The sequence below is a fragment of the Notolepis coatsorum genome (assembly GCF_963971535.1).
Source record: "Notolepis coatsorum genome assembly, chromosome: 11".
NCBI lineage: Eukaryota > Metazoa > Chordata > Actinopteri > Aulopiformes > Paralepididae > Notolepis > Notolepis coatsorum.
In genome coordinates, this window is record NC_140175.1 from 52,911,668 (window position 1) to 52,938,526 (window position 26,859).

The following is a 26,859-nucleotide window of genomic DNA, read 5'->3' on the forward strand; positions in this document are numbered from 1 at the left end:
GTTTGCTCGTTCGCATGAGGTGGCTACTAGTTGCGTTAGTTCCTCTCACTACTTTAGTTCATTTCGTCGTGTTATTTAGCGACGACAAGATACGTATACTTACGTTTTAACACCTGACTTCGGCGTCTACTGGGTATTAAAACGTGTACCCGCGTGCAATTGTTGTTCTTAGAGGGAGGAACCACTACTAGTCGTCTGAGCTAGCGTTGTTATTGGATAATAAGAAGCGGGCATAATGGAGGGCAGTGCCAGCGTTAGGAGAGCCCTGTCGGGGACTCTGGTCTCAAACCCCCTTGCCCTCGCTACAGTAGCTCTCAGACAACAACAGCTAACCGAGGAGGAGGGGAAGCTAAATAGGAAGATTCTGGATGAAGATCTGTATGTAGAGGTAAGGGTCACATTCCTGTCAATAACGTTAGCTAGGTAGCTTAGCTGCCATACACTTTATCCTACACACTATTTACATTTGGTAGCTGATGCTTAGCTGCCATACACTTTATTCTACACACTATTTACATTTGGTAGCTGATGCTTAGCTGCCATACACTTTATCCTACACACTATTTACATTTGGTAGCTGGTGTTTGTTTGCAAATTATTATTATTACAAGAAACCCCATAAACTTCCTTATTTAAAACCCACATAACATATTTTCTGTGCATTTTTTAATTGTTTTGATTAATCTGTTTACCATACCCATTAACTAGTCTCTATATAAGTCCAGTCTTTGTGGCGCTCTCTCCAGCCTACCACTGGACGTCCTATATACTCTGCCCATCGCAGGCTGGTACAGGCCGCTTCGCCTGAACGACCTGACTTCCTGGGTGATAGTGTCACTGCCCGTGTTACTGTCCATCCCTTCGCAGGGCGGACTGCTGTGTCGCTCCTCAGGTGGGCTGCTGTGCTGCACTCTGTGTTGCTCCGGGCGGCGTCCAGTCACATCCACCTCCGCTGGTCGCAGGTCCACCCGGTTCCGCCGGTAGAATGTCCCCTCGACATCCACCAAGTACGACCTGGGGGCCACCGGTTGCAGGCACACTCCTCTCCTCCACTTGCCCGTCCTGTCTCCAGGCAGGGGCTTCATTCTTATGTCCTGGCCGATACACAGCTCGGGCAGATCTCTGGCCGACTTGTCATAACCAAGCTTGGCTGTTTGATGCTTAATCCGCAGGTTCTCAGGAACCCCCGTGACCACGCTGGGGCCCAGGAATGTGTCAGCGACCGGAAGTGGGGTCTTCAGTCTCCGGGACATCAGTCTCTGCGCTGGGCTGCTAAGCATGCCCTCTGTGGTCGTGTTCCTCCACTGCAAGATTGCTAACCATGGGTCGTTACCTGCACTAGCTGCCTTCTTGCACAGGTTTTTCACTATCTTCACCGCCGATTCAGCCTTTCCATTAGACCTTGGGTGCCTGGGTGAGGACATGATATGGTCGAAATCCCATTCCTTTGCAAACTTTCAAAAATGTTCACAGTCTAACTGAGAACCACAGTCTGTTATCACCTGGTCAGGCTGCCCGTGGCGTGCAAATTGGGCCTTACACCATAACACTGTGATGTCTGCTGAGAGGTCACGGAGTAACTCTATTTCCCAGAAATCAGAATAATGATCAACCATGAGTAGGAAGTCTTTGCCCGCTTGTCTGAACAAATCCATACTGACAATCTGCCATGGCAGTGTTGGGAGTGCATGCAACATCATTGTCTCCCGCTGCTGCTCATGAGAATATTCATTACATGCTGAACACTGGCTTACGTAATCCTTGATTTCACCCTGCATGTTGGGCCAGTACAGTGTTTCTCTGGCCTGTCTGTAGCATGCATCTCCTCCTACATGGCTGGCATGTATGCGTTTCAACATTTCTGCCCGTAACGTTTTCGGCACTATGACTCGCTGGCTTTTGAAGAGCACCCCATCTTGTGCGCTGATCTCGTCCCTGATTGACCAATACTCTCTGATCGTCAGTGGAGTCTCCTCCCGGTGATCTGGCCATCCCTGGAGCACTGCCGCTTTCAGCAACTGAAGGGTTTCATCTCCCCAGTGTGTTGCCTGATCTGAATCAGCCGCTGGCTGGAGACATTCAGATAATCAGCCTGATTAATCTGTTCAGTGTCCTCTTGTGCCCTCTGCAGGCTGCAGACTGTGGTTCATGTATCCCGTGTCAGTCCTCTGTGGTGGAGCCGTGGCCCTGCTCAATGTGTCACTGATGTGCATGTCCGGGCCTGGCTTGTATGTGACCTTGAGGTTGTAGCTCTGTAGTGTGAGCAGCATGCTCTGGAGCCGTTTGGGTGCAGTGAGGAGGGGTTTGTTGAATATCGAGATGAGTGGCTTGTGGTCAGTTTCCACCATGATCTCCCCCGTCCATACAGATAATAGTGAAAGCGTTGGCACGCAAACACAATACTCAGACACTCTTTCTCGCTCTGCGCATAGTTCTGTTCTGTCCGAGTCAGTGCACGTGATGCGTACCGGACCCTACTGGCTGACCCTCCTGGAACAGACAGCAACCTTGTCCTTTCTGACTTGCATCACTCTAGTCTATCTATGCATCACTCTAGTCTAGATTGTGACCGGCTTGGTCACGTCGTAATATTTCAGGATCAGGGCCACTAAGATCAGACGCTTGATCTCCTCGACCGCCGCGCCATGTTTGGGTAGCCAGTGCCATGGGACGGCCTTGTCCAACAGCCTCCTCAGTGGCTCGCATATCTCAGAGAGGCGGGGCATGAACCTTGCGAGGTATGTCACAAACCCAATGAACCGCTGCACCGCCTTGGCGTCCGTGGGGTGTGGCATGTCTTGGACCGCCCTGATCTTCTCTGGGTCTGCCCTGAGCCCCTCTGCTGACAGGATGTGTCCATGAAATTTGACTGCTCTCAGCCTGAACTGCAGTTTCTTTAAACTTAGCCTCAACCTAACCTCTCCATCTTCTCATATTTATCTAATTGTGCCTTGCGCCTTCACTGCCTCCCTAAGTGCCACTGGAACATTACGTGGAGCAGCTTGCACTGGGGCTACATTACTGTCCAACTCAAAATTAACTTCACCTGGGACTGATTCCACAGGGGCGTTGAAAACCTCATTGTACGAATGTACGTACAGACAAGTTGCTGCCTGGTTAGTGGGACTGAGCTGCTATGTCCTACCATCAACAGCTCCTCAGGGATGGTGAAGCGCATAAAACCTAGGCGCTCACTGGTTTCACCTGACAAAAGGGGTCTCTATCTGCTTCTTAGTTCTTACTACCTCGAAGGTCAGCTTGTGTGTCTTACTCACGTTCTGGTCTAGCCACTAATGACACCATGTTTGTGTTCAATAACGAGCCAGGAGACTAGAGCGTGTGTCCACTGTGCGTCTGTATTGCTAGGGCTGACCTTCGAAGCTTTTTTTGGCAATCGAAGCTTCAGGGCCGAGCTTCGATTTTAATTCGAAGCTTAATTTTTTTTTTTTTTTTTTTTTTTTTTTTTTTTTATATTTATTTAATTTTTATCTTATGTTGTGGGACTTGTACAGCACTTTGGTCAACTTTGTTGTTTTTAAATGTGCTCTATAAATAAAGTGGATTGGATTAATTAATTAAGTAGCCCCTTTCGTGACTGTGACATGACACAGCCAACAAGGTTTCACTAGGCTGTGTGATTTAATTCAAGGTGGATCGCTGTTGTCGTTTGAACAACTTCAGATTTCATGGGAACTACCAATCCCCCAAATCAAGAATGTTTAAGATGAATGAAGTAAGATTTTGATTATTTGAAATATGGCCTGTGTAGACTAAACTATTATGTCAGTCTACAAGGTCCGGATTCTACATGGTCCGGCAATGTAGACCTTGTAGACTCCACTACAGACCAATTATCAGTAGGGATGGGTACCGAATTCGGTACTTTTGAGGCACCGAACCGAAACACGTCGGTACTACCGAGTATCGAATCAAGTGAGAAACCGAAAAAAATAAAAATAAAAATAAAAACTTTATTATTATTTTTTTTACGTTTTTTTTTATTTTTCTTTTTTTTTACACGTTTTTTTTTCATGTCAACGTTCACACGCACAATATATGCTTACCTAGGATTTGACTTGATTCAACAACAAAGCAGTCGGAGCAATGACAAGCCGAAAACTGTCGAAATTGTAGTTATTTGAAGTTTGGATTTTTTTTTACGACTGAGGTAGGTAAATTAAATTTCTTGAGACTAAAGTACCGAAAAAAGGTACCGTTGGGTACCGGTATCGATTCACAGGTACCGGTATCGGTTCAAATGTGAAAGGTACCCATCTCTAGCTCTGGTATTTTACTATTTCGCATTTGATTTGACCAAATATGTGGAGGCATATTCCCTGCAACAGGTTCAAAGATAACTTCACATTTATTGGCAATTTGTTTCCTTATATCGCTTCCGCCAGGGTTCCAACTTGTGTTGACAAAATGCAACCCTGCTCAGCGCTAGAGGATTCTAGAGGAGAATCAGTGCTCTCTCTCTAGACTAGAAAGGTGCACTCAGTAGAGCACAGATGTCCGCCAGGGCGGCAGCCACACATAATAATAATAATAATAGATTGGATTTGTAATGCACTTTTTGTTCACTGGGATCCCAAAGTGTTACACTACATGGTTAAAACAGTTAAAAAAATAGAAATAAAATAGTTATTAGTAAAACAAATAAAATAAAATACAGAATAAAAATAAGTTTAAGTTTAAAAACAAAAGCGCAATAAAATTAAAATAAAAGGCTAACAGTCAAAGGCCTTTTTGAACAGGTAGGTTTTCAGGCCTGCCTTCTCTATCTATCTATCTATCTATCTATCTATCTATCTATCTATCTATCTATCTATCTATCTATCTATCTATCTATCTATCTCTCTCTCTGTTCAATGATTTAAAGTGGCCAAACGTTACAATATAAATACTAATTGGATTTTTGGCTGGTAAAAAATCTGCCCGGCTGGTAGAGCTGCCGCGGTATTGATGTTTTCCTTACCGCACACATTTGCAAAATATTTCCTACCGCCGCGGTTATTACCGCACACACACACACACAAAAAAAAAGTTTGAATGCATTTTTTTTGTAGTCTACTCTTTATAGCATATAGCCTGCCTCTAGTCTAAATGTCTATCTTTAGAGGATGACTTTGCAGCATGAATATTGTTTGGGATTCGGCATGCACGCATTCGTTATTAAAAGTGAAACACGGATTCGAAGTCTCCCCTCGGTGTCGCGAGCAGGGGTGGTAGCGGCGCGCCCGCCGGTTACCCCCCCGACCCTTTCTTCTTCTTATTATTATAACGTTACTACTTATGATTACAAAGGCATTCGATTTGTGGCATTAACGTTAGTATAGTTACTAGGGCTGTCTTAAATGCTTCGAAGCTTCGAACGTTCGATTCGATGGCACAAGCTTCGAACATTAAAAAAAAATCGAAGTTTAAAAAGAAAAAAAACTATTTTTTTTTCAAATTTTTTTTTTTACTTTGATTTGTGTGTGTGTGTGTGTGTGTGAACTACCCATCCCAGTTAGGACAGCCGAATCCCGTCCAATCTTTCGCCGTCGACTAAAGACTCACTTCTTCAACCATTATCTGAAATGATAAAAAAAAAAAAAAAAAAATCTAACCGTGACTAACCTTACTGTCATGCACTTGTCCTAATAAACTAACCTACACTGTAACACGCAACACTTTGATGAACATTGTTACTCAGCTGTAGCCTGATAGAGTTGTACCCTTCTTGCTGTCTTGTCGTACAGAACGCACTGTAACACGCAACACTTTGATGAACATTGTTACTCAGCTGTAGCCTGATAGAGTTGTACCCTTCTTGCTGTCTTGTCGTACAGAACTTGTAAGTCGCTTTGGATAAAAGCGTCAGCTAAATGACTAAATGTAAGTGTGTGTGTGTGTGTGTGTGTGTGTAGGTGTGTGTGTGTGTGTGTGTGTGCGCGCACCTTGTAGAATTCCACACATAAGAAAGAAAGATACTGGGATGAATAAACAAAATAGGAAATAAAATGTAGAAATGCATGCAATACATAAATAAATATGAATCTCCATATATGAAATATAACATTTAGATAAGGTGCTACTGAGATGTTTTGGTGAGTTCTTTGTTTTTTTGTGGAAGTTGCCCTTCTTAAAAATGCATGAACATTCACTGATAATTGGTCTGTAGTGGAGTCTACAAGGTCTACACAAGGTCTACATTGCCGGACCATGTAGAATCCGGACCTTGTAGACTGACATAATTCTGTGCATAGTTTAGTCTACACAGGCCATATTTCAAATAATCAAAATCTTACTTCATTCATCTTAAACATTCTTGATTTGGGGGATTGGTAGTTCCCATGAAATCTGAAGTTGTTCAAACGACAACAGCGATCCACCTTGAATTAAATCACACAGCCGAGTGAAACCTTGTTGGATGCGTCAGTCACGAAAGGGGCTACTTAATTAATTAATCCAACCCACTTTATTTATAGAGCACATTTAAAAACAACAACGTTTACGAAAGTGCTGTACAAGTCCCACAACATAAGATTAAAAAAAAAAAAAAAAAAAAAACTTTTTTCTCTCTCGAAGCTTCGAATTAAAATCGAAGCTCGGCCCCGAAGCTTCGATTGCCAAAAAAAGCTTCGAAGGTCAGCCCTAATAGTTACACGTTCGTATTTACCGGACCATAGCAAGGCAAGCGTTACTCAATTAATATCTAAGTTCCTTTCTTTGCTCAGAGCGTGCCGAGTTGTACCCATTCTGCGGTCTGTTAATAAAGTTTTCAATCAGACAAGTGTATAGAACGAAGGGCTTTTATTATAACATTTCGTTGCAGTAAAATCATTATGCCTCGTTCCCTGAGGAGCGACGGCGTCGGTAATCCACTCCGGTCTCCGGTGGGAGCTAACGTACTATTAGCCGTGTTGTGATGGCTGAGATTCAGGAAGTAAAAGCACTGCAAGATGCTCCAAGCATGTGACGCGTATCTCTTCTGACCAATCAGTGGTCTGCAGTGTTTCATGTGACTTTTCTGGTACCCAATAGGGTCGCTTGGAATCTCGACAGAGAAGTAGGGTATATCTGCAGAGCCGCAAGCCCAACGAGAGCGTAATAATAATATAATAAAAAACAGCGGTGATGCCGGTATTCAGCCCAACGCTGCGGTGGGCATGATGTAACAGCGATACCGCGGTAATACCGATACCGCGGCAGCTCTACCGGCTGGTAGTTTTTAAAATCTACCAGCCAAATGGCTGGTAAGTCAAAAAGTTAAGTTTGTTCCCTGCACACACACACACACACACACACACACACACACACACACACACACACACAAAAAGCGAAGTAAAAAAAAAATAGAAAATTATTGTTATTTTTTTTTACTTAGTTTTTTTTATGTTCGAAGCTTGTGCCATCGAACGAAGCTTCGAAGTATTTAAGACAGCCCCAACCCATAACACGACACAACATCATAGTTTACATCCTGGTCCCTGCTGGGACGTACCAACTACACACACCATTGTGGGGGGGTTTATATAACATTCCCCATTCCCTTGTAACAGCTGACGCTTGTATCCAAAGCGACTTTTACAGGAGAGGCACAACTCTGGCAGCTAAGGGTAGGGTTTAGCCCCTTTCGTGACTGATGCACTGAGTGTGTAATGTGTATTCACTCGGTGCATCACAGTCACAAAAGGGGCTAGGTAGGGTTAAATAACCAAACAACAAGGAAACATTCGATTCATATGATCTGCCACTCCTCCAATCGGTGATGTAACTGAGATGTCAAATCTGGTGCTTCTCTAATAGACAATTACCGTACTTTTCGGACTAGAAGCCGCGACTTTTTCCCCCATTTTTCGACCCTGCGGCTTATATAACGGTGCGGCTTATATGTGGACCAAACCCGAAAATATTGCTTTTTTTACTGCATTGAAATGTTATTTATCTGTTCCCTTATTTGCTAAACTTAATACAACTTGTAAATGAGTTAATTCTTGTTATTTGTCCGACAGTATTGTGACAATCCCCTCTGTGCACGAACCCTTACATATGGTAATTAAACATTAAAACACCTGCGGCTTATAGTCCAGTGCGGCTTATATATGTACACATCATTCAATTTAGCTGCTGCGGCTTATAGTCAGGTGCGGCTTATAGTGCGAAAAGTACGGTATTTGGGCTCTTGGCTTTGTGATGCCGTGAAATGTTTGTGTGAGCACTGAGCTGGTTCAGACTTACTAGCAATGCTAGAATATAAACCTAATTTTGCCTAAAGAGCTCACACATTTAATTGCTTCACACAGTGGCCCATTAAATTTCAATGAAGCAGCCCCAGAGTTTACATCACAGATAGGAGGTTTTTCTCTCTTCTCTTACTAGCTTTAGGAGAGAGTGGTGCGTGTTCACAAATACTCACTGAACTGTCCTATGGGTGACATTCCCCATTATCTGTCATGGAACTAAGCACTGTTTCATGTGTGGTTTGTGTATGAAACACTTGAAAAGTGAGTGGTTAAAGGGATAGTTTGAACAGCATGGATTGTGCTAAGAAAGGATTCTACTCATTAACATCATCACTGGTAAGTAAGAAATAGGGCTAGGGTTCCAAAAATGTGAACCATCCCCCCTGTCGCTGCATGCTAGTTCTGTTTGTTGGCCCTTAAGTTTACAAACACAGTAATACGCTGGTGATATTCTACATTAATTTGTTGGGTATTCATCTTGAATATATCTCTAAGTAATTGGTGCACAAAATGATCATATCCTTTTTATAATAACCCAGATAAACTCTTTTCTAGAGTATGAGAATTAGGGCTGCTTGATTTATGGCAAAAATTCGAATCATGATTATTCACGAACACATTTACTCATTTATGTTCTCAAATATGATTTGAGAACATCATATGGCTACGACTGAATTTGTTTTACCTTTCCTCTCAATGCTGCCTTTCTGTCGTCTTCCTCAAGTTACAAAATACGTTTTAAAATGACTGCAGAAACACGCCGTGGCCCCCTCCTCCCTCTCAACACGAGCTGAAACTACTGTTTGGCCTTGAGGGGGGGAGTGGTGGAGTGCACCAATGTGGGTGCGCTGCATTTACAAAAGACAAAATGATAGCAATGCGGCACAATAATAGATTATCTAGTTTTCATGATTGTGGAAATTCAAAATCGTAACTATCGCCCAGCCCTCATAAGAATCCTAAATATGTGTTACAGATGCATGTAGAAGCAGCACATCCAGTGTACCGCTGGTTTCACTGTCTGTATGAACTCACATTCTATTGCAATATTCAGAATTGAGTTCATATGAGGCATAAGGAAGATGCCTGTTTATATCTTTACCTGAATAAAACATTGTAAACACACTCATGGTTCCATTCTCCCCTGTGTCTTCCTTCCACCAGAGTTTAGAGAAGATAATTCAGAGAGATTTCTTCCCGGACGTAACTAAACTCCAGGCCCAGAAGGATTACCTGGAGGCGGAGGAGACCGGAGACCTGGGGAGAATGAGAGAGATCTCCATCAGATACGGCTCCTCTCTGACCAAGTCTACGCCACGAGCCTCTGCGCCATGTTAGTAACATCATCGGAGAGAGAGATTGACTGTTGTGATTACTGTCCATATGGACTAGGATTGTTCAGTATGGACAGATGTTGCAGTTGTGATATGACTTGTCTTATACATTTTTAAAGTCTACTCTTTTGTCTGTTATCACTTGATGTGGCTTGAAACACGTTCAGTAGTTCGACAACCATAGATTGTGGGAATATCTCCTGAGGTCGCATTAGATAGAGGGAGGCGACGTGTCTTATTCTCACAGCCTCACTTAGTCATCTCATGTACTGCAAAGACACATTGTAAAACTGGCCACATCACACCTATCATAATCCAGATATTAATTAGATGCATTACTGTGAGTACATGTCTGTTAATTGGTGTAACAGTCTCTGTCCTGCGTGTTCAGATGTGACCCCGGCCAGCTTTGAGACGCCACTGGGCAGCGTAGGCTCTCCCTCCAAATCAGTGACTGGCGGTAAAGGTGGGGAAGGAGGTAAGGTTCTTCACATCATATTGACATTAGGGCTGTTCCCGACTAAGGATTTGGATGGTCGACTAGGATTGGCAAATTTTGCCGTTAGTCGACTTGGTAAAAAAAAATCATTCCATTTGGGCTGTGGGGGGTGCTTAATGTCTGAAGGAGTCGACTGAAGGCTTCTTGTCCTCTGCAAAAGCATGCAATTGGTCCACTGATGGATACATCTTGATATTTGTCTGGTCTAGTGTGTTCATTAGATGGGTGAAATCCTCTTTCAGTGCCTCTGTGCCTGTTTTCGTAGGCAGTTAGCCTCTGGTATGCGTGCCATTAGCGTTAGCCACGCTTCTAGGCCTCTTTTCTTTTGGAAAGAATGATTTAAAAAAAAAAAGTAAAAAAAAAAAATTATATGTTTTATATATATTATATTCGACTAATAGGCTGGCCAGTCGACTACGGCTCCTTTTGACCGATTAGTCGACTAATCGATAAATAGGGGTCAGCCCTAATTGACATATGAACTCAACAAGTGGTCTTACGTGTGCATTTCCAGCCGTCAAAATGTTTTAATCACTGTTTCCTAACGAGGAAAAAAAGGTTACGTTAAGGAAAGAACTATTGTGGTTCTTGTATAGTTTAGAAATGGCAAGTATAGCATAAGGATATAGAGTAAAACTGTATATTTTATAGTAGTGTACATAGGACCCAGTGCCATAATTCGTAGCTAACATTGTGCATACAATCAAAGCGGGCATGGCCACCCGCATTTCACTGTATGCCCTGGTATGTAGGTGACAAATAAACCTCTTGAATCTCTTGCCTTGTAGTACAATGTAGTAATTTGTGATGTTTTTGGAAAGTGCTGGTATGGACTGCATTTGCATAATGGTAAATGGACTGCATTTATATTGCAATTTTATCCAAAGTGCTTTACAATTTATTGCCTCGCATTCACCCATTCACACACCGATGGTGGAGGCAACCATGCAAGGTGCCAACCTGCTCATCAGGAGCAGTTAGGTTTAGTGTTGTCACGATACCAACCATGCAAGGTGCCAACCTGCTCATCGGGAGCAGTTAGGTTTAGTGTTGTCACGATACCAACCATGCAAGGTGCCAACCTGCTCATCGGGAGCAGTTAGGTTTAGTGTTGTCACGATACCAACCATGCAAGGTGCCAACCTGCTCATCGGGAGCAGTTAGGTTTAGTGTTGTCACGATACCAACCATGCAAGCTGCCAACCTGCTCATCAGGAGCAGTTAGGTGTAGTAGTGTTGTCACGGTACCAGCATTTTGGCCCCTCCACTCCCAGGGACTCCGCTGAGCAGCTCCAGGATCAGTTGTAACTGTTTTGGGACCAGCTTAGTTAGCTTAGCAGCTAACGTTAGTGCTTCTAATCTTCTCTGTTAGCTATTTTAGTCGCAAATACGACTGACATTTACACACATAACGTAGCACATTTATTACACACTTTTTTATGATAATCAAATAAAGAGCTATTTTCCAAAACGCATAATTTTTTTACTTTTGTAACTTATTTTCAGAAATGACAGATATTTTAAAACTATTTAAGGCCAAAACACGTAAAAAAAAAAAAAAAAAAAAAAAAAATTAACCCCCCCCCCCTTTTTTTTTTTTTTTATGAATATCGGCCCTATCTTGATATCGGACCGATACCGATGTGTAAAAAAACGGCCATATCGACCGATATTATATCGGCGGCCAATATATCGTGCATCACTACACATTGCGTAGCAAATGCTGCGGTCACAAAATGAGCTGCTGCTGGCGGGCACATCACACTCATTTGAAACTGCAAACCGACCGCTTACCCAGCACCAAGTGGCCCCAAACTTTAGATACCACGGTCTCATCCATTCCACCACCTGAAAAGTATCCAATTTGGGTGGCAAAATGGGGGTATTTAACCTATGAGTCAGTTTACACCAGGGCGCTACTGTTGTTACTTTCAACTTCATTATGCTAGCCTGAGTGCGAATGAGTTGATCCAGGCCACGGCACAAAGGCTTTTTGCCAGAAGTTGCAAGATTACTTTCCTACTGAAAACACTCTATATAACATAATTACACTCTATCTCTCTGGACTGTGTATCTCTAGAAAAAGATCGTGAGAAGGAGCTTCCCTGTCTGGATCGCTTCCTGGCTAAGAACACCAGCGAGGACAATGCGTCGTTTGAACAGATCATGGTCCTGGCCGAAGAGAAGGAGAAAGCCAGACACTCCTGGTTATACGAGGCAGAAGAAGAATACAAGCAGGTACGTACAGGTGCCACTCTAACTACCTTTCATAACAAATAAATTAGGACCTGACATGCCTGAATATATGACGAAGAGGAAGAATTCAAACTGGTATCTACTAGGGCTGTACGATTAGTCATTAAAAAAAATCCGATTCAGATGTATTTGCATTTGCGTCAAAATGGAGATCAGTTGCATTAAAACACTTGCTCCTATGCAATGCATTCACGTCACGCTGCATTCACGTGTGATTTTTTTTGTTGTTGCTTCGGAACAATCCCAGTTGCGATATTAATCACACTTGCACGATGTAAAGCAAAACACGCTATTAATTCAACATTCACATCATACAACTCCATCAGTGTTCTCCCATCTCTCTTCCTCACTCACAGCGCTCACTGCCGCTGTCTTCCCCATTCCCACAATACGTATATACAGTCCATGTTACTATAGTAACCCAGACTACTCTTAAGCTTACCCCCCATTTTACAGAAAACGAAAGTGATTTGCATAAACTTTTTGCAAAGCTTAGCTTTATACTTATAGCAATATATATTTTTATTTCTTTTGTATTGACTTGTCGCCAGATTCCTGTTTTTCGGTTCCAGATGAGAGGTAGGAGCTGTAAAACAACGGTTCCAGAGCCTGAAGTCTTATAGTCATACAGTCCAAAGTTTATAAAAATCCCATGGAAAATTAGTTTTGTAGAAAGGTTTTTGTAATGTGTGTACCCATAAAAATACAGCATGATTATCCAAAATGGCGTCCACTTTATAACATTCTGACGCTAGACCCACTCCTATCCGAGCTCCGGGAGGGTCATCAAGGAGAACCTGCCTTTTCTCAGTCATTGCCCCACAATGGTGGAATGAACTTCCCACCCAATTTAGGACAGCCGAAACCCATCCAATCTTTTGCCGTCGACTAAAGACGCACTTCTTCAACCATTATCTGAAAAGAAAAAAGAAATATATATAACCCTAACTAATCTTACTGTCATGCACTTGTCCTAATAAACTAACCTACACTGTAGCGCTCAACACTTTGATGAACACTGTTACTCAGCTGATAGAGTTGTGCCCTTCCTGATGACTTGTCGTACAGAACTTGTAAGTCGCTTTGGATAAAAGCGTCAGCTAAATGGCTAAATGTACATTTAGAGTCGGGACAATGGTCTTCTTCGTCAATTTCCCCCACTCTCACCCGCCCGGATCTCTTTCGGAGCGGACGCTCGTTGGCTACAACGGTGATCAATCATTTTCGCCATCAGCGGTGATTGGTCAGTTCATGTCCGGTCAGAACCGGAAGTGGTCGTTTGACGGAGCGCTTGTCAAATGATGCTTGTCAGATATATCGCCTTGTAACTCGAGACCCGAAGCACGCAATTGGTTGAGTGTGGTGGCGATCGAAAGGCGGCAAATAAAACCTTCGAACAGTGTATTGGATGATCTGTGAAAAATGCAGCCCTGAGCTGACGGGACGAGAGAAAAGAGCAGCGACGCACGCCCGTCCCACACACGGGTGTAAGAGGTTAATTGTTCAAAAATAAGACGAAAAGAGACTAGAGTTATTTTGTATGTTACAAAATAACTTTTACTTAGACTTTTATGTTTAAGTCAAGCACTTTGATATAATATATTATTATGTTGTCTGTTTAACACTATCAGTGCCACTGGTTAACATGGTAAAACATGGTTGAATGCCAGCACCCACGTCAATGATAGCGTAGGGCTGACCTTCGATTTTATTTTGGAATTCGAAGCTTCAGGGCCGAGATTAAATTTTAATTCGAAGCTTTGAGAAAAAATAAATGCTGTCAGTGCTGTAAAGTTTAAACCTTTTTAAATCTTAGACAAACTAAACACTTTGCTTCCATGAAATATTGTAAGCCGTCATTTGAGGCTTTAGAAAAGCAGCACAATGAACACAAATCTGTCAGTGCCGAGTCTGACCTCATCTTAAATAACAAACAGCATTGCTTGTTGTAGTTAACAAAGAGAGGCAGAGTTGATTTTGCACAAAAAACAGAATCGAATTTTATTTTCATATTCGAATCCCATGCCCATCGAACGAAGCTTCGAAGTATTTAAGACAGCCCTAGAATGCATAATCTATGTCTTAAATTATGGCTATGTGTCTAATCTGCCCGTCGCTTATCAATGACTTGTTTGCAGTCAACATTGTCGAAACGGATTGTTTTTTAATCGGTTCATTTCCGTTTTATAGCATTTTGAAAAGCCCTCGTTTTCTTGAAAGTTTCAGGAAAATATAACTTTTCCGTGATAAACGGCATTTACTGGAATATTCTGGAATACACAAAAAAGGTTGTAATTTTTCGGCCTATTTATGAATCGTTTTCAAATAAACGCTAGATTATCGATAGTATATGTGTACTTATGCACGCTATAGAAGCGAGCTGAAAAATCTATTCTCATTTCCTGATCAGCGCGCACACACACACACACATGGGGCAAACGCTGATATCTTTGTGAAAACAGATCCGATTACCCCAAGACTGGTAAAATAGATTCCTTACCTCAGATCAGACGTTCTCCAAAAAGATTATTCCAATTCCTGATCGCCATTCCAAATATCGATCACGTTTATTGATTCAGCGCCGAGTACTGTAAATATGTATTCCACATTCTCTTCAGATGGCTTGCCGGAAAAGTAAAATGAGGAAACTTGGAGCTCAGAGAGAGTTTGGAGCACTAGCGTGAGGCTGGATTGATGAAATATGAATTCAAATCGCAAAAAAAAAAGACAAACAAATGCTATATAGCGTTGCTGGCATTCAACGGGCGGCATGAACTAACGACATAAAGCGTCTGTGGCACTCAAAGTGTTAAGAGAGTACAATAAATGTTTTTATTGAGAAAAAATTAATCGTGTGAGAGAATCATGATCTCAATTCTTAGGGAGAAAAATCGTGATTCACATTTGAGCAAGAATCGTGCAGTTTAGTTTTAGCCCTTTGGAATAAATCTATTTTAAAGAATATAGTCCTGGTGCACTAACAGTGTGTGGTGACCTCCTCCTGACTCGACTGGCTCCATGCATTTGACTGAGTACAGTAATCAACTCACTGTACTTGATGTGCTTTTCTAGCGACACGAGCAGAACCTGGCTTTGCCGTCATCAGAGCAGCAGGCCATAGAGTGCACCAAGGCTGGCCTGGAGACCTGGGAGTACAAGGCCAAGAATGCTCTGATGTATTACCCAGAAGGTAAATGACCATTAACACTACATTATTTAAAGGTAGGATCTGTAATGCCATCAAACGGCGACCTCTAGGCGAAAGAGTCCCGCTTTATTGGTCTGACATGTGGGTTGGAGTTTAGTAACTTGTTATACTGTGAATTTCTCTCCAGACCTCTCTGGGCAGAGCCTGAGGTGTGGTCGCATGGCTCTACGGTGCGAGCATTTCACTTGCATTTGCCCCTAAAAATAGATGTGCGAACCTAAAAAATCATTTAGGAGCACAATGGGGTGGGACGATCCAGATCGATATATCGATCTATTATCAATGATCCAATAGGATCGATGCAACGTAAAAAGGTTGTTTCATATTGCGATACTCTTATTTTGAAAATCCCCTGGCAAGCATATCCGGCGAGCATATCCGCCCAACATCAACAGTAGCTCCGTGTGTGTAGACGTTACAGCATAGCTCCAGAGTCCGCCTATTTTGCGACTCGAAATAAGTGCCTGCTGTTTTTTTCCACAGCGGGTCAAATGCATCTAACATGCTTTGCCTCCTCGCCATTCCTTTATGCCCACGTTGCGTTAATTTAAAGACTGAAATTAACGCTAACTAAGCTAAGCTAACCCTGATCAGAGTCATAGAGAGAACGGGGACTGTGAAATGGGGGGGGGGGGGGGTGGCATTCTCCCTTTCTCTGTGTGTGTGTGCGTTTGGAAAGACCAGATGAAGTCAGGAGTATTGTATTTATAGTAAATTTACTGAGGATGGACAGATAATGTTGATATTTAAACATAAAAAATACAATACAGGCCTCGAAATTAACATTTTTACTTGGTAGCACTGGTGCTCCCAACTTCAAAAAGTTGGGAGCACCAGCAAAAAAATTTGAGCACCCACATAAATGTAAGGAGCACCAACAATATATATTTTTTATTGATAAAAAAAACGACAATATAACAGTACTGTAATTAGGGCTGACCCCTATTAGTCGATTAGTCGACTAATCGGTCGAAAGGAGCCGTAGTCGACTGGCCAACCTCTTAGTCGAATATAAGAAAAATAATAAAAAAATATATTTATAATATATATATATTTTTTATCATTCTTTCCAAAAGAAAAGAGGCCTAGAAGCGTGGCTAACGCTAATGGCACGCATACCAGAGGCTAATTGCCTACGAAAACAGGCACAGAGGCACTGAAAGAGGATTTCACCCATCTAATGAATACACTAGACTAGACAAATATCAAGATGTATCCATCAGTGGACCAATTGCATGCTTTTGCAGAGGACAAGAAGCCTTCAGTTGACTCCTTCAGACATTAAGCACCCCCCACAGCCCAAATGGAATGATAAAAAATTTAAATAAATAAAAAGAAAAACAATTTTTTAACAGCAAATTTTGGCCAATCATAGTCAACCATCCAAATCCTTAGTCGAGACAGCCCTAACTGTAATGCAGTAAAACAGTGAAAGTAGCCTTAAACAATAGTATAGTGTAGACTTAGTTAGGGGTGGGAATCACCAGTTTCATCACGATACGATACAATATCGATTCTTTGGACAACGATACAATATTTGCCGATATCACAAAGTCTGCCACGATACGATACGATTAGATTCAGGTGCCTGCGATCGGTATGAGACGATATTATATGACCATTTAACACAATCGGTAATATTCAGATCAACTCAAAAAAGGCAACGGAAATATCATTTGACATTTTTATTTTTGAGCTCTTCCAGACATTTCACAATCTATTGTTCTTAATACAAATAGACCTCCTGTTCACTGTAAAGTGCCACGTTTTGATATATTGAGCTTTAAACTTTAAAGGGGACATGTACTGCTATTCCTAGCACTATTTGGGCAACTTTACACAATTCCTGTTAGTCTATTGAAGACATCTGTAAGGTTCTTTTAAAAAAAATGCATTGTTTTATATTTCTAATCAAGTACTCAACCATCATTTTCCAGCTTCAAGATTTCAGGCGGTTATGGCCTGGCTTCGCCCATAAGCACTTTGAGTGACAGTCAGCCCACACAGCGACTGGTAGACTGAGAGAGAGAGATAGAGAGAGAGAGAGAGAGAGAGAGAGATTCTTCCAGAGCGAAACCCGACACCTCTGCACACACTCCGGAGGGAGAGAGAGAGGGGGGGGGGGGGGGGTGGGAGAGAGGCGTCTCTACATTTCGTAGCCGCATTTCTGCAGACCCCTCTCTGATTGGTTGAACTCCATTTCTGCAGACCCCTCTCTGATTGGTTGAGCGAAGCCCCTCTCTGATTGGTTGAGCGTCATGGTACAGTTAGCGTAAGTGGGGAGTGTAAACAAGTTGAACGCGTTGCGTGAAATAACGTTATGTGAATAAACCTATAACGTTACAATGTAACTAGACAGTTACAATATAACATTTAGATTAACACTGTTAATGCCTTAAGAGAGAGAGGCTGGTGGTCAAGTCAAGTCAAGAGTTTTATTTGTCACAAGTTGTTTATTTGCATACAAGTTTACAATGAAATGCGGGTGGTCAGAGAGAGGCTGGTGGTCAAGTCAAGAGTTTATTTGTCACAAGTTGTTTATTTGCATACAAGTTTACAATGAAATGCGGGTGGTCTTGCCCGCAATGATGTGCATAATACAATAGTAATAACATATAATAGAATCCAATAGAACGACATTGTGCAATAAAACAAGTAAACAGAGTAGGGCATATCGGTATATGTACACAAGTCTAGGTATATGTACACATGTAGGTATATGTACATGGAAAATGTCTAGGCCTACCACAAGTTTAAAATCTGGTATGTCTAGATGTAGCAGTACTGTCTATCTGTCTACCTGTATGTCATATATGTTATCATGAATTGAAAATGGGGGACCCGGCCTGATGTAAACAAGACGATGAATTGAAAATGTCTAGGCCTACCACAAGTTCAGGGTACGCATCCAGATTAGATTCACATGGCGGAGTACAGGGAAAACGCTCATCATTGCTGACGCGTCTTGTAAGATTTGCTGCCATATTAATGTGCGGCATCTTTTTTCTTTTCTTGGCGCGAGCACCGCGATAACCTTAACCGCGATAACCTTACGCGTACCTTAGAGAGGGGCTTCGCTCAAACCAAGCGCGTATCTTAGAGAGGGGCTTCGCTCAACCAATCAGAGAGGGTCTGCAGAAATGGAGTTCAACCAATCAGAGAGGGGTCTGCAGAAATGCCGCTACGAAATGTAGAGACGCGGGAGAGAGAGAGATTCTTCCAGAGCGAAACCCGACACCTCTGCACACACTCCGGAGAGAGAGAGAGACAGAGAGGGAGGGGGGGGGGGACCCGCCCCGCGGCAGCTTGTGGGCCTCCCTTCCTCCCCTCTCCCGTGTGCCACGCAGCAGGTCCCCCCCCCCCAAGTGCTCCCTCTCTCTCCATCTCTCTCTCCCTCTCTCCCTCCAGAGCGCACGCAGAGGCGTCGGGCCCCACTCCGCCTCGCAGCATGAGGAAGTGGCTTCCACTCGCTGTCTAGTCTAGGTAGAATGGGGTCGGGCATTAGCTCCAACCACAGAGCCAATCGCATCACTGTGCGCTACCCAGTGTCCGAATGACGTGACTCAGTCGTTCAAATCAAAATCGCCTGATTTACTGGAGGAGGAAAGGGGCTGAGCTGAATCAGAGCAATCCGCCAATATGGTATTTAGACACTAAAACACATTGATACGAACTCCTATTACTATAATACAATGCTAGAGACTGAAAAATGACATTTATAGTACATGTCACCTTTAAGTAAATCTTTTTGGAACTCGCAACACGCAGCCTAAAACCCCTTCCTCTCCCAAACCGTTCCTACAATTGTTTTATGTTGCATGATGATCATGATTAGGGGTGTAACGGTACGCGGATACGTACTGTACCGCCTCAATGTGGTCCTCCGGTACAGTACGTGCTGTGCACCGAACGATTGCAACGGTACAGAACCTTTTTTTGCGGAACTTAAATCCCCCCGGCCCTAATATAACGTGCACAACTGACCGGGTGTTGTTTGTTCATCCCACGCAGCGCGCAGCTACACTGAACGAGAGCTGTAATTCAGCATAGCATATTAGCCTTAGTATGGCGAGTCAATACTAACTGACAAGCCAGAGCCATGTCATTGTTCAACTTTATTGCAAACTTTATCACGCATTTGAAACGGCATCACCCGAATGTGAATATCGTCTGGTACACGGAAGAAACGGATCCTAGTGCAAACCCAGCTCCCTGTGGCATTCAAGCAGCATCTCGCTATTAATTCAGACCGGGCCAAAGCAATAACAAAGGCCATAGGTGTTTTTATAGCAGCAGATCTGCGACCATACTCCGTTGTCGAGAACACTGGGTTTAAGCACATGTTAAAAGTAATATAGCCCCGCTACCTAGTTCCCTCTGTATTTCAGCCAGCAAGTCATACCACCAGCTCTGTATAAACTAGCCCCTTTTGTGACTCTGATGCAAGCCCTGGCTGCCCCTGTATTCAAGCATCACAGTCATGAAAGGGGCTATGTATAAACAAGCACACGCTACAGTTGTCCACGACTTATCCTCCAAGGCATCTGCTATATAATAATCTTCAGATTTACTTAAGTGTTATTAGTAGGTTACAGCAGTAAGCATTAGTTTGCTCAGTAAATTATGGCCAATTCGTTTTATATTGTTTAATACAGTTAAATAAATAGATAAATGAAAAGCCCACTGTACCGAAAATAATACCGAACCGTGACTTCAAAACTGAGGTACGTACCGAACCGTGGATTTTGTGTACCGTTACACCCCTAATCATGATACATTTATTATGTATTGCAGGGCTCGAAATTGTGACCGAATTGGTTGCACATGCGACCGAAATTGTATCTGTGTGACATCAAAATATAATTGGGAGCATTCGTGCGAGTGGAAATAATTGTTCTGGTGCGACCATATTGCACACATGTGCTCCTTCGTAAAAAGGTTAGCGTAGAGCCCTGGGTCAGCAGTAGCAACCCCTCCCCCTATACCCACTCAACTCCACCCCATACATCAGACCAAGGTGCAATACCAAGCAGGGCTCTTTTGACTAGAGGTCACTGTTTGACGGCATTACAGATTTGACCTAAACTAAATTCAATTTGATAATGATAGAACATAGCATTCATAGCATTCGGGACAAAGTTCATACTGTTGATTCTAATTAATGACATTTTTGAAAAACAGGAGTTAAAGATGAAGACAATATGTTTAAGAAGCCCAGGGAGGTGGTCCACAAGAACACTCGCTTTGTAGGAGACCCCTTCAGCAAAGCCCTCAACAAGAGCCAGATCCAGCAGGCTGCTGCCCTCAATGCACAGGTACCATCACAGGAACTAAAGGACCATGCCAACATTACCGTCTATTCCAGACACAAAGATAGATGATACCAATTTCCTCTCTGTGCGTTCAGTAGAAAGCTAGCCTAGCTTGGCACAAATTAATTGAACCGGATACGGACTGGCTAGCCAAGCTGTTGGCCAAAAACACCTCTCCCAGAGTTGTACAGCTAGGCTAGTGGTGCATATAGACGGCTGCACATAGACTGCTGCTCCATCTGCCCTTCCCCAAAGGTCTGCAACCTGGGTGTTATCCTGGACTCCACCCTTTCCTACCAAGCCCATGTCACCAAAATCCGCCTTCTTCCATCTCAGAAATATCGCCAGACTCCGACCATCACTTTCCAACTCCACAGCTGAGACCCTCATCCATGCCTTCATCACCTCCCGCCTAGACTACTGCAACGGGGTTCTGTCCGGGGTCCCAAGCAAAACCCTGGACAGGCTCCAGTATGTTCAAAATGCACCTGCCAGGGTTCTAACCCGCACCAAACCGTGGCAGCACATCACCCCCACCCTCATCCACCTCCACTGGCTCCCCATCAAATCCTGCATCACCTACAAAACCCTGCTGCTCACCTACAAATCCCTCCCTCACTGACCTCCTCTACCCCTACACTCAGTCACGGTCCCTGCGATCCACGGACACTGGTCAGCTCTCCATCCCCCGAACCAGACTGCGGACCTTCAGGGACAGAGCTTTCAGTGTGGCAGCTCCCACCCTCTGGAACTCCCTCCCTGCAGAACTCTGCAACGCCCCAACTCTGGACTCATTCAAAAAACTGCTCAAAACCCACCTCTTCAACTTGGCCTTTTTAACCCCTAATTTCTCACTTTGTATGTTGTGTCTGTCCACTATGTTTGTTACTTTTGTTATTTTTTTCCCCTATGTAAAGCGACCTTGGGTCTTTTGAAAGGCGCTATATAAAATGAAGTTATTATTATTATTATTATTATTATTATTATTATTATTATTATTATTATTATTATTATTATTATTATTATTATTATTATTATTATTATTATTATTATTATATCCGCTTCAATTAATTTGTGCTAAACTAGGCTAGCTTGCAGCCAGATAGCTTTCTACTGAACGCACAGAGAGGAGATTGGTATCTATCTTATTGTCTGACTCTGACCTTTTTAAGAAAGGAAATCCTATATTCAACCTGTTTTTTTTATTACAAAATGTGGTATAATTTGTGATCCAGTCTAAATAAATTGATTTATTCTGATCACTGTAGTTGTTGATTTATCATCTGTCTGTGTTCCAGTTCAAACAGGGTAAAGTGGGACCGGACGGTAAGGAGCTCATTCCACATGAGTCTCCAACAGTGAATGGATACGGCTTTGAAGGAGCGCCCTCCCCTGCGCCTGGTAGGTGGGGCTCTGTAGTAACACTGCACCCAGACCACTTCTCCCCTTCCATACAGACCATGCTGATCCATTAAACTGAGTGTCTGTCAGAGTATCAAGCTGATCCATTAAACTGAGTGTCTGTCAGAGTATCCAGCTGATCCATTAAACTCAGTGTCTGTCAGAGTATCCAGCTGATCCATTAAACTCAGTGTCTGTCAGAGTATCAAGCGGATCCATTAAACTGAGTGTCTGTCAGAGTATCAAGCGGATCCATTAAACTGAGTGTCTGTCAGAGTATCAAGCTGATCCATTAAACTGAGTGTCTGTCAGAGTATCAAGCTGATCCATTAAACTGAGTGTCTGTCAGAGTATCCAGCTGATCCATTAAACTGAGTGTCTGTCAGAGTATCAAGCTGATCCATTAAACTGAGTGTCTGTCAGAGTATCAAGCTGATCCATTAAACTGAGTGTCTGTCAGAGTATCCAGCTGATCCATTAAACTGAGTGTCTGTCAGAGTATCCAGCTGATCCATTAAACTGAGTGTCTGTCAGAGTATCCAGCTGATCCATTAAACTGAGTGTCTGTCAGAGTATCAAGCTGATCCATTAAACTGAGTGTCTGTCAGTATCAAGCTGGTCCATTACTCTTACAATACCTAACAGATTTGGACTATTGCTTTGGGGTCATTGGACAAAAAGTATTTGGATATAATATTATCTATTAGAAATGTAACATCATGGAGAGTGTTCTTGATCTGGCCAGTTGTTGTTGTGTTTTTTCTTCACCAGGGAAGGAATTCTTCTGTCCACAGTTGTTTCCCATGTTATTCAGGGTCTTTGGGTGTTGCTGAGCTCACCCGTGCATTATTTATTTTTAAGAATGTACTAAACAGTTGATTTGGCCACATCTAATGTTTTTGCTGATTTTTCAACCTAATGATGGCTTGCTTCATTGATAGTTACAGCTCTTTGGACCTCATATTGAGAGTTGACAGCAACAGATTCCAAATGCAAATACCACACTTGAAATGAACTCTAGACCTTTTATATGCTCCTTGTGATTGTAATAATGAGGGAATAACACACAACCTGGCCATGGAACAGCTGAGCAGCCAATTGTCCAATTACTTTTGGTCCATTAAAAAGGGGGAGGCACATGTAGAAATTGTTGTAATTCCTCCACCGTTCACCTGATTTGGATGTACATAGCCTCAAATTAAAGCTGAAGGTCTGTTGTCAAAATGATAAATTGTGTTGATGTCCAAATATGTATGGACCTGACTGTATGTCCTTTAACCGAAGCCAGTCCCTACTTCAGAACACTCATGCATACCCGACTTTGTCCTCTCAGGTGTAGCAGAGTCTCCTCTGATGACGTGGGGAGAGATCGAGAGCACCCCCTTCCGTCTGGACGGCTCCGACACCCCGTACGCTGAGAGGAACCACGGACCGTCCTTTAAGGTACTGGCACATTCGTTTGAATGGATACATTGGAGCACATTCTTTTGAATGGATACTATAGCATTTAGAATTATAGTTTTAAATAGTTCTTGACCAGACACACAGTGTGGGAATGTGTTTCACTTTCTACATTTGACCTTTTAAAATTATTTTAGTAGATGCAAGCTAGCTGCTAGAGTCACCCTTGCTTTCAATGAGGTTCGCTAATCACGCTAACATGCCATTTTAGGGAAACTAAGATTTCTCCCCACAGTATGACAAGTATCTCGTCAAGAAAAATAAACGTCTTAAATTCAACATGATCCATTCATTAATGTTATTATGACGCATTATTAATCAGGCTGTTAGATATGTGACTTTGAGATCTTGGTGTCCCAACAGATCCCAGAACCAGGCAGGAGGGAGAGGTTGGGTTTAAAGATGGCCAATGAAGCCGCAGCCAAAAACCGCCTCAAGAAACAGGAAGCCCTGAGGAAGGTCACTGAGAACCTTGCCAGGTAAGGACACTGGAGTAGCTACTAAGAGGAGGACATTAATATCACTGCAGCAGTGTCTATGGTTTCAATGGCTGCTTTGCGGCAAAAAACTGTGGGACTGATAATAATACATTTTATTTATATAGCGCTTTTCAAGAACCCAAAGACACTGACAATAAGCAAAACAAATGAACAGAGAAACAAAGAACCACAGGGAATAAGCAACAGTATGAATATGCAGGACATAAAACCAACGGGTAACAAATAAAGTCCAGTAGGGGAACAATGAGGGAAGTAAGGAAACCGAGGGGAGGGCGGGGGCAGGAGAGTGAGAGAAAGTAGGGAAGGGAGGTGGTAGGTTGGAGGAGGGTGGTTATGGGTAGGGAAGGTTGTATGCTTGAGAGAACAGGTAGGTTTTGAGTCGGGATTTAAAGGTGGAGAGTGAGGGAGAGTCTCTGACAGTCTGAGGGAGGGTGTTCCAAAGTCTGGGTGCAGCTTGTGAAAATGCCCGGTCACCAAAACGTTTTAGTTTGGATGACGGGACAGTGAGGGAAGCAGTGGAGGACCGGAGGGAACGGGTGGGGCGGTAAGGGAGAAGGAGTTTAGTCAGGTAGGGGGGGGCCAGTCTATGGAGGGCTTTGAAGGTGAGGAGTAGTAATTTGAAGTTTATGCGTTCCTTGATCAGGAGCCAGTGGAGTTTATGGAGGGAGCGGGAGGTGATGCCAGTGAGGAGGTAGTTACAGTAGTCGAGGCGGGAGGAGATGAAGGCGCGTGTATGAGGGATTCAGCGGCAGGAGGGGAGAGGCAGTGTCTAATTTTGGCGATGTTGTGGAAGTAGGACGTTTTGACGATGGAGCGGACATGGGGGTCGAATGAGAGGGTGGGGTCGAGGATGACGCCGAGGTTGCGAACTAGGGGGGAGGGGGTGATGGTTGAGTCGTTAATGGTGAGTGTGATGGGTCCGGATCTGCTGAGGGTGGTTTTGGTGCTGATGATGAAAATATTTATATAATTGTTTGCTTTAGAGACTAAGGTTGCAACATAATTATGTAATGTAATGTCATTTGCTGTGTAACTCCCGACTCATTATTAATTTAATTAATTAATCCAATCCACTTTATTTATAGAGCATTTAAAAACAACAAAGTTGACCAGTGCTGTACAAGTCCCACAACATAAGATATGTCATGTACAAAGGTCTGATGACCACACAAAATAGTAACTGGAGCCGGCTGCACATGAACAAAAAACAGCCTCTCTCAGTAAATGCTTTCAAAACAGTCCCGGGCAGGTAGGTAATAAACAAAGACGTTTTCAAATGGTAAATAATATTTATTGTAGCGGGACTTGAAACCCACTGCTTTTCCCAAAGGGAAAATGATGTTTATTTTAGAGGGGATTTAAACCCAGAACACACACAAAGGGAAAAAGGTAAGGGGAGAACAAACAAGGTAAGAATAAATAAACAAACTAGATTAGCGTCCACCGACACTAACCAACCAACCAGAGGTTGGTACTGGGAACCACCCAGCCAAAACGTACCAAAGGTACAAGTCCACACAAAGTGGCAATGGCATACAGTTTACAAATACATATATATATACAGTTCCACTTAAAGGGAACAATAGCAAAAGGGCAGCAAAGTATCACTCCACACTCAGTGGAAAATAGGCGCAAAGGCCAACAAGAGGATACTCACTCAGGTAGAGAAGTGGCACATAGGCCAACAATATATATATATATGAACACACAGTACTTGGTCCACCCAAAGCGGTAAATAAGCACAATAATAATCCCACACAACAGTGGAAAACAATGGCAACCCCACTCCACTCTGGTCACTGGCAATTGACAGAATGAGGCGCCCCGATGTGTGTCACCTCCCACTCTATTAACCACCCATCTCCACTGCCTGTCCGAAGGTGTACCAATCAGGCGCAACCAATCCAATCAGGGAGATGAGTGGCATCTGTGGAACAGAAACAGTGATTAGGAGATGACACAACATCACACATACAAAACACAACACACGCATATACCAGGGTTTCCGTTAGAAAAAATTGTTGCCGGTCTCCGTGACCTGCAAGATTTCAATCTACCGGACAAATGAGATTAATTCCGGTCATAGTTTATTGAGCTTTAAAACAATTGAATAAAGAATGTCATCCTCAAGGCATGTAGATTTATAATATTATTACTTAAAACTATAGGCTACTTTTGCGTATACAGTCATTAATATATTCCAAATAAAATAAGTCCCTCGATACTCCGTGCTGCTGCTGACTTGAAATAAAATAGACCGCGTATGTGGGCAGTCGGTCCGACACTAAACAGCAGTCTGTTATAATCACATTTTTATGAGCTAACGAATTCCGTTATATTGGACATTTGTATTAATTATATCAAGCGAAGAACTGAGAAATTTTGCAGAGAGACTGCAACATTATCGTGGGTTTGCGTGATGTATATCTCCACCTCCGAGTCCCAACGACTTGGTGCTGGTCATAATGTCCGGTGAAAACAACTCCCTCCAAGCACAACTTGACCACCCGAACCGTACCAAAACAGGCCAAAATTAAATAGCCCATGCGACGAACGATTCATTACATTCGTTTCATCGTTGCTCCACCAAGCAGCCGGTCCAACAATGAAAGCTGTTATCAGCGCGAGCCGGTCGCAGTTAGTTTGCAAGAAGCATC

General features: G+C 43.0%; 1 protein-coding gene across 1 annotated transcript in view; it reads left to right on the forward strand.

Annotated features, from left to right (window-relative positions):
* The window catches only part of ess2 (ess-2 splicing factor homolog), a 40,207-nt gene continuing 13,348 nt past the window's right edge, over nucleotides 1-26,859 (forward strand). The window contains exons 1-9 of the mRNA XM_084324272.1: nucleotides 1-388; nucleotides 9,396-9,564; nucleotides 9,957-10,043; nucleotides 12,145-12,302; nucleotides 15,393-15,510; nucleotides 20,710-20,843; nucleotides 22,139-22,241; nucleotides 23,575-23,684; nucleotides 24,066-24,181. Of these exons, the coding sequence (XP_084180398.1) occupies nucleotides 236-388; nucleotides 9,396-9,564; nucleotides 9,957-10,043; nucleotides 12,145-12,302; nucleotides 15,393-15,510; nucleotides 20,710-20,843; nucleotides 22,139-22,241; nucleotides 23,575-23,684; nucleotides 24,066-24,181 (1,148 nt within the window). The 5' untranslated portion in view covers nucleotides 1-235. The remainder of the gene's footprint in view (nucleotides 389-9,395; nucleotides 9,565-9,956; nucleotides 10,044-12,144; nucleotides 12,303-15,392; nucleotides 15,511-20,709; nucleotides 20,844-22,138; nucleotides 22,242-23,574; nucleotides 23,685-24,065; nucleotides 24,182-26,859) is intronic.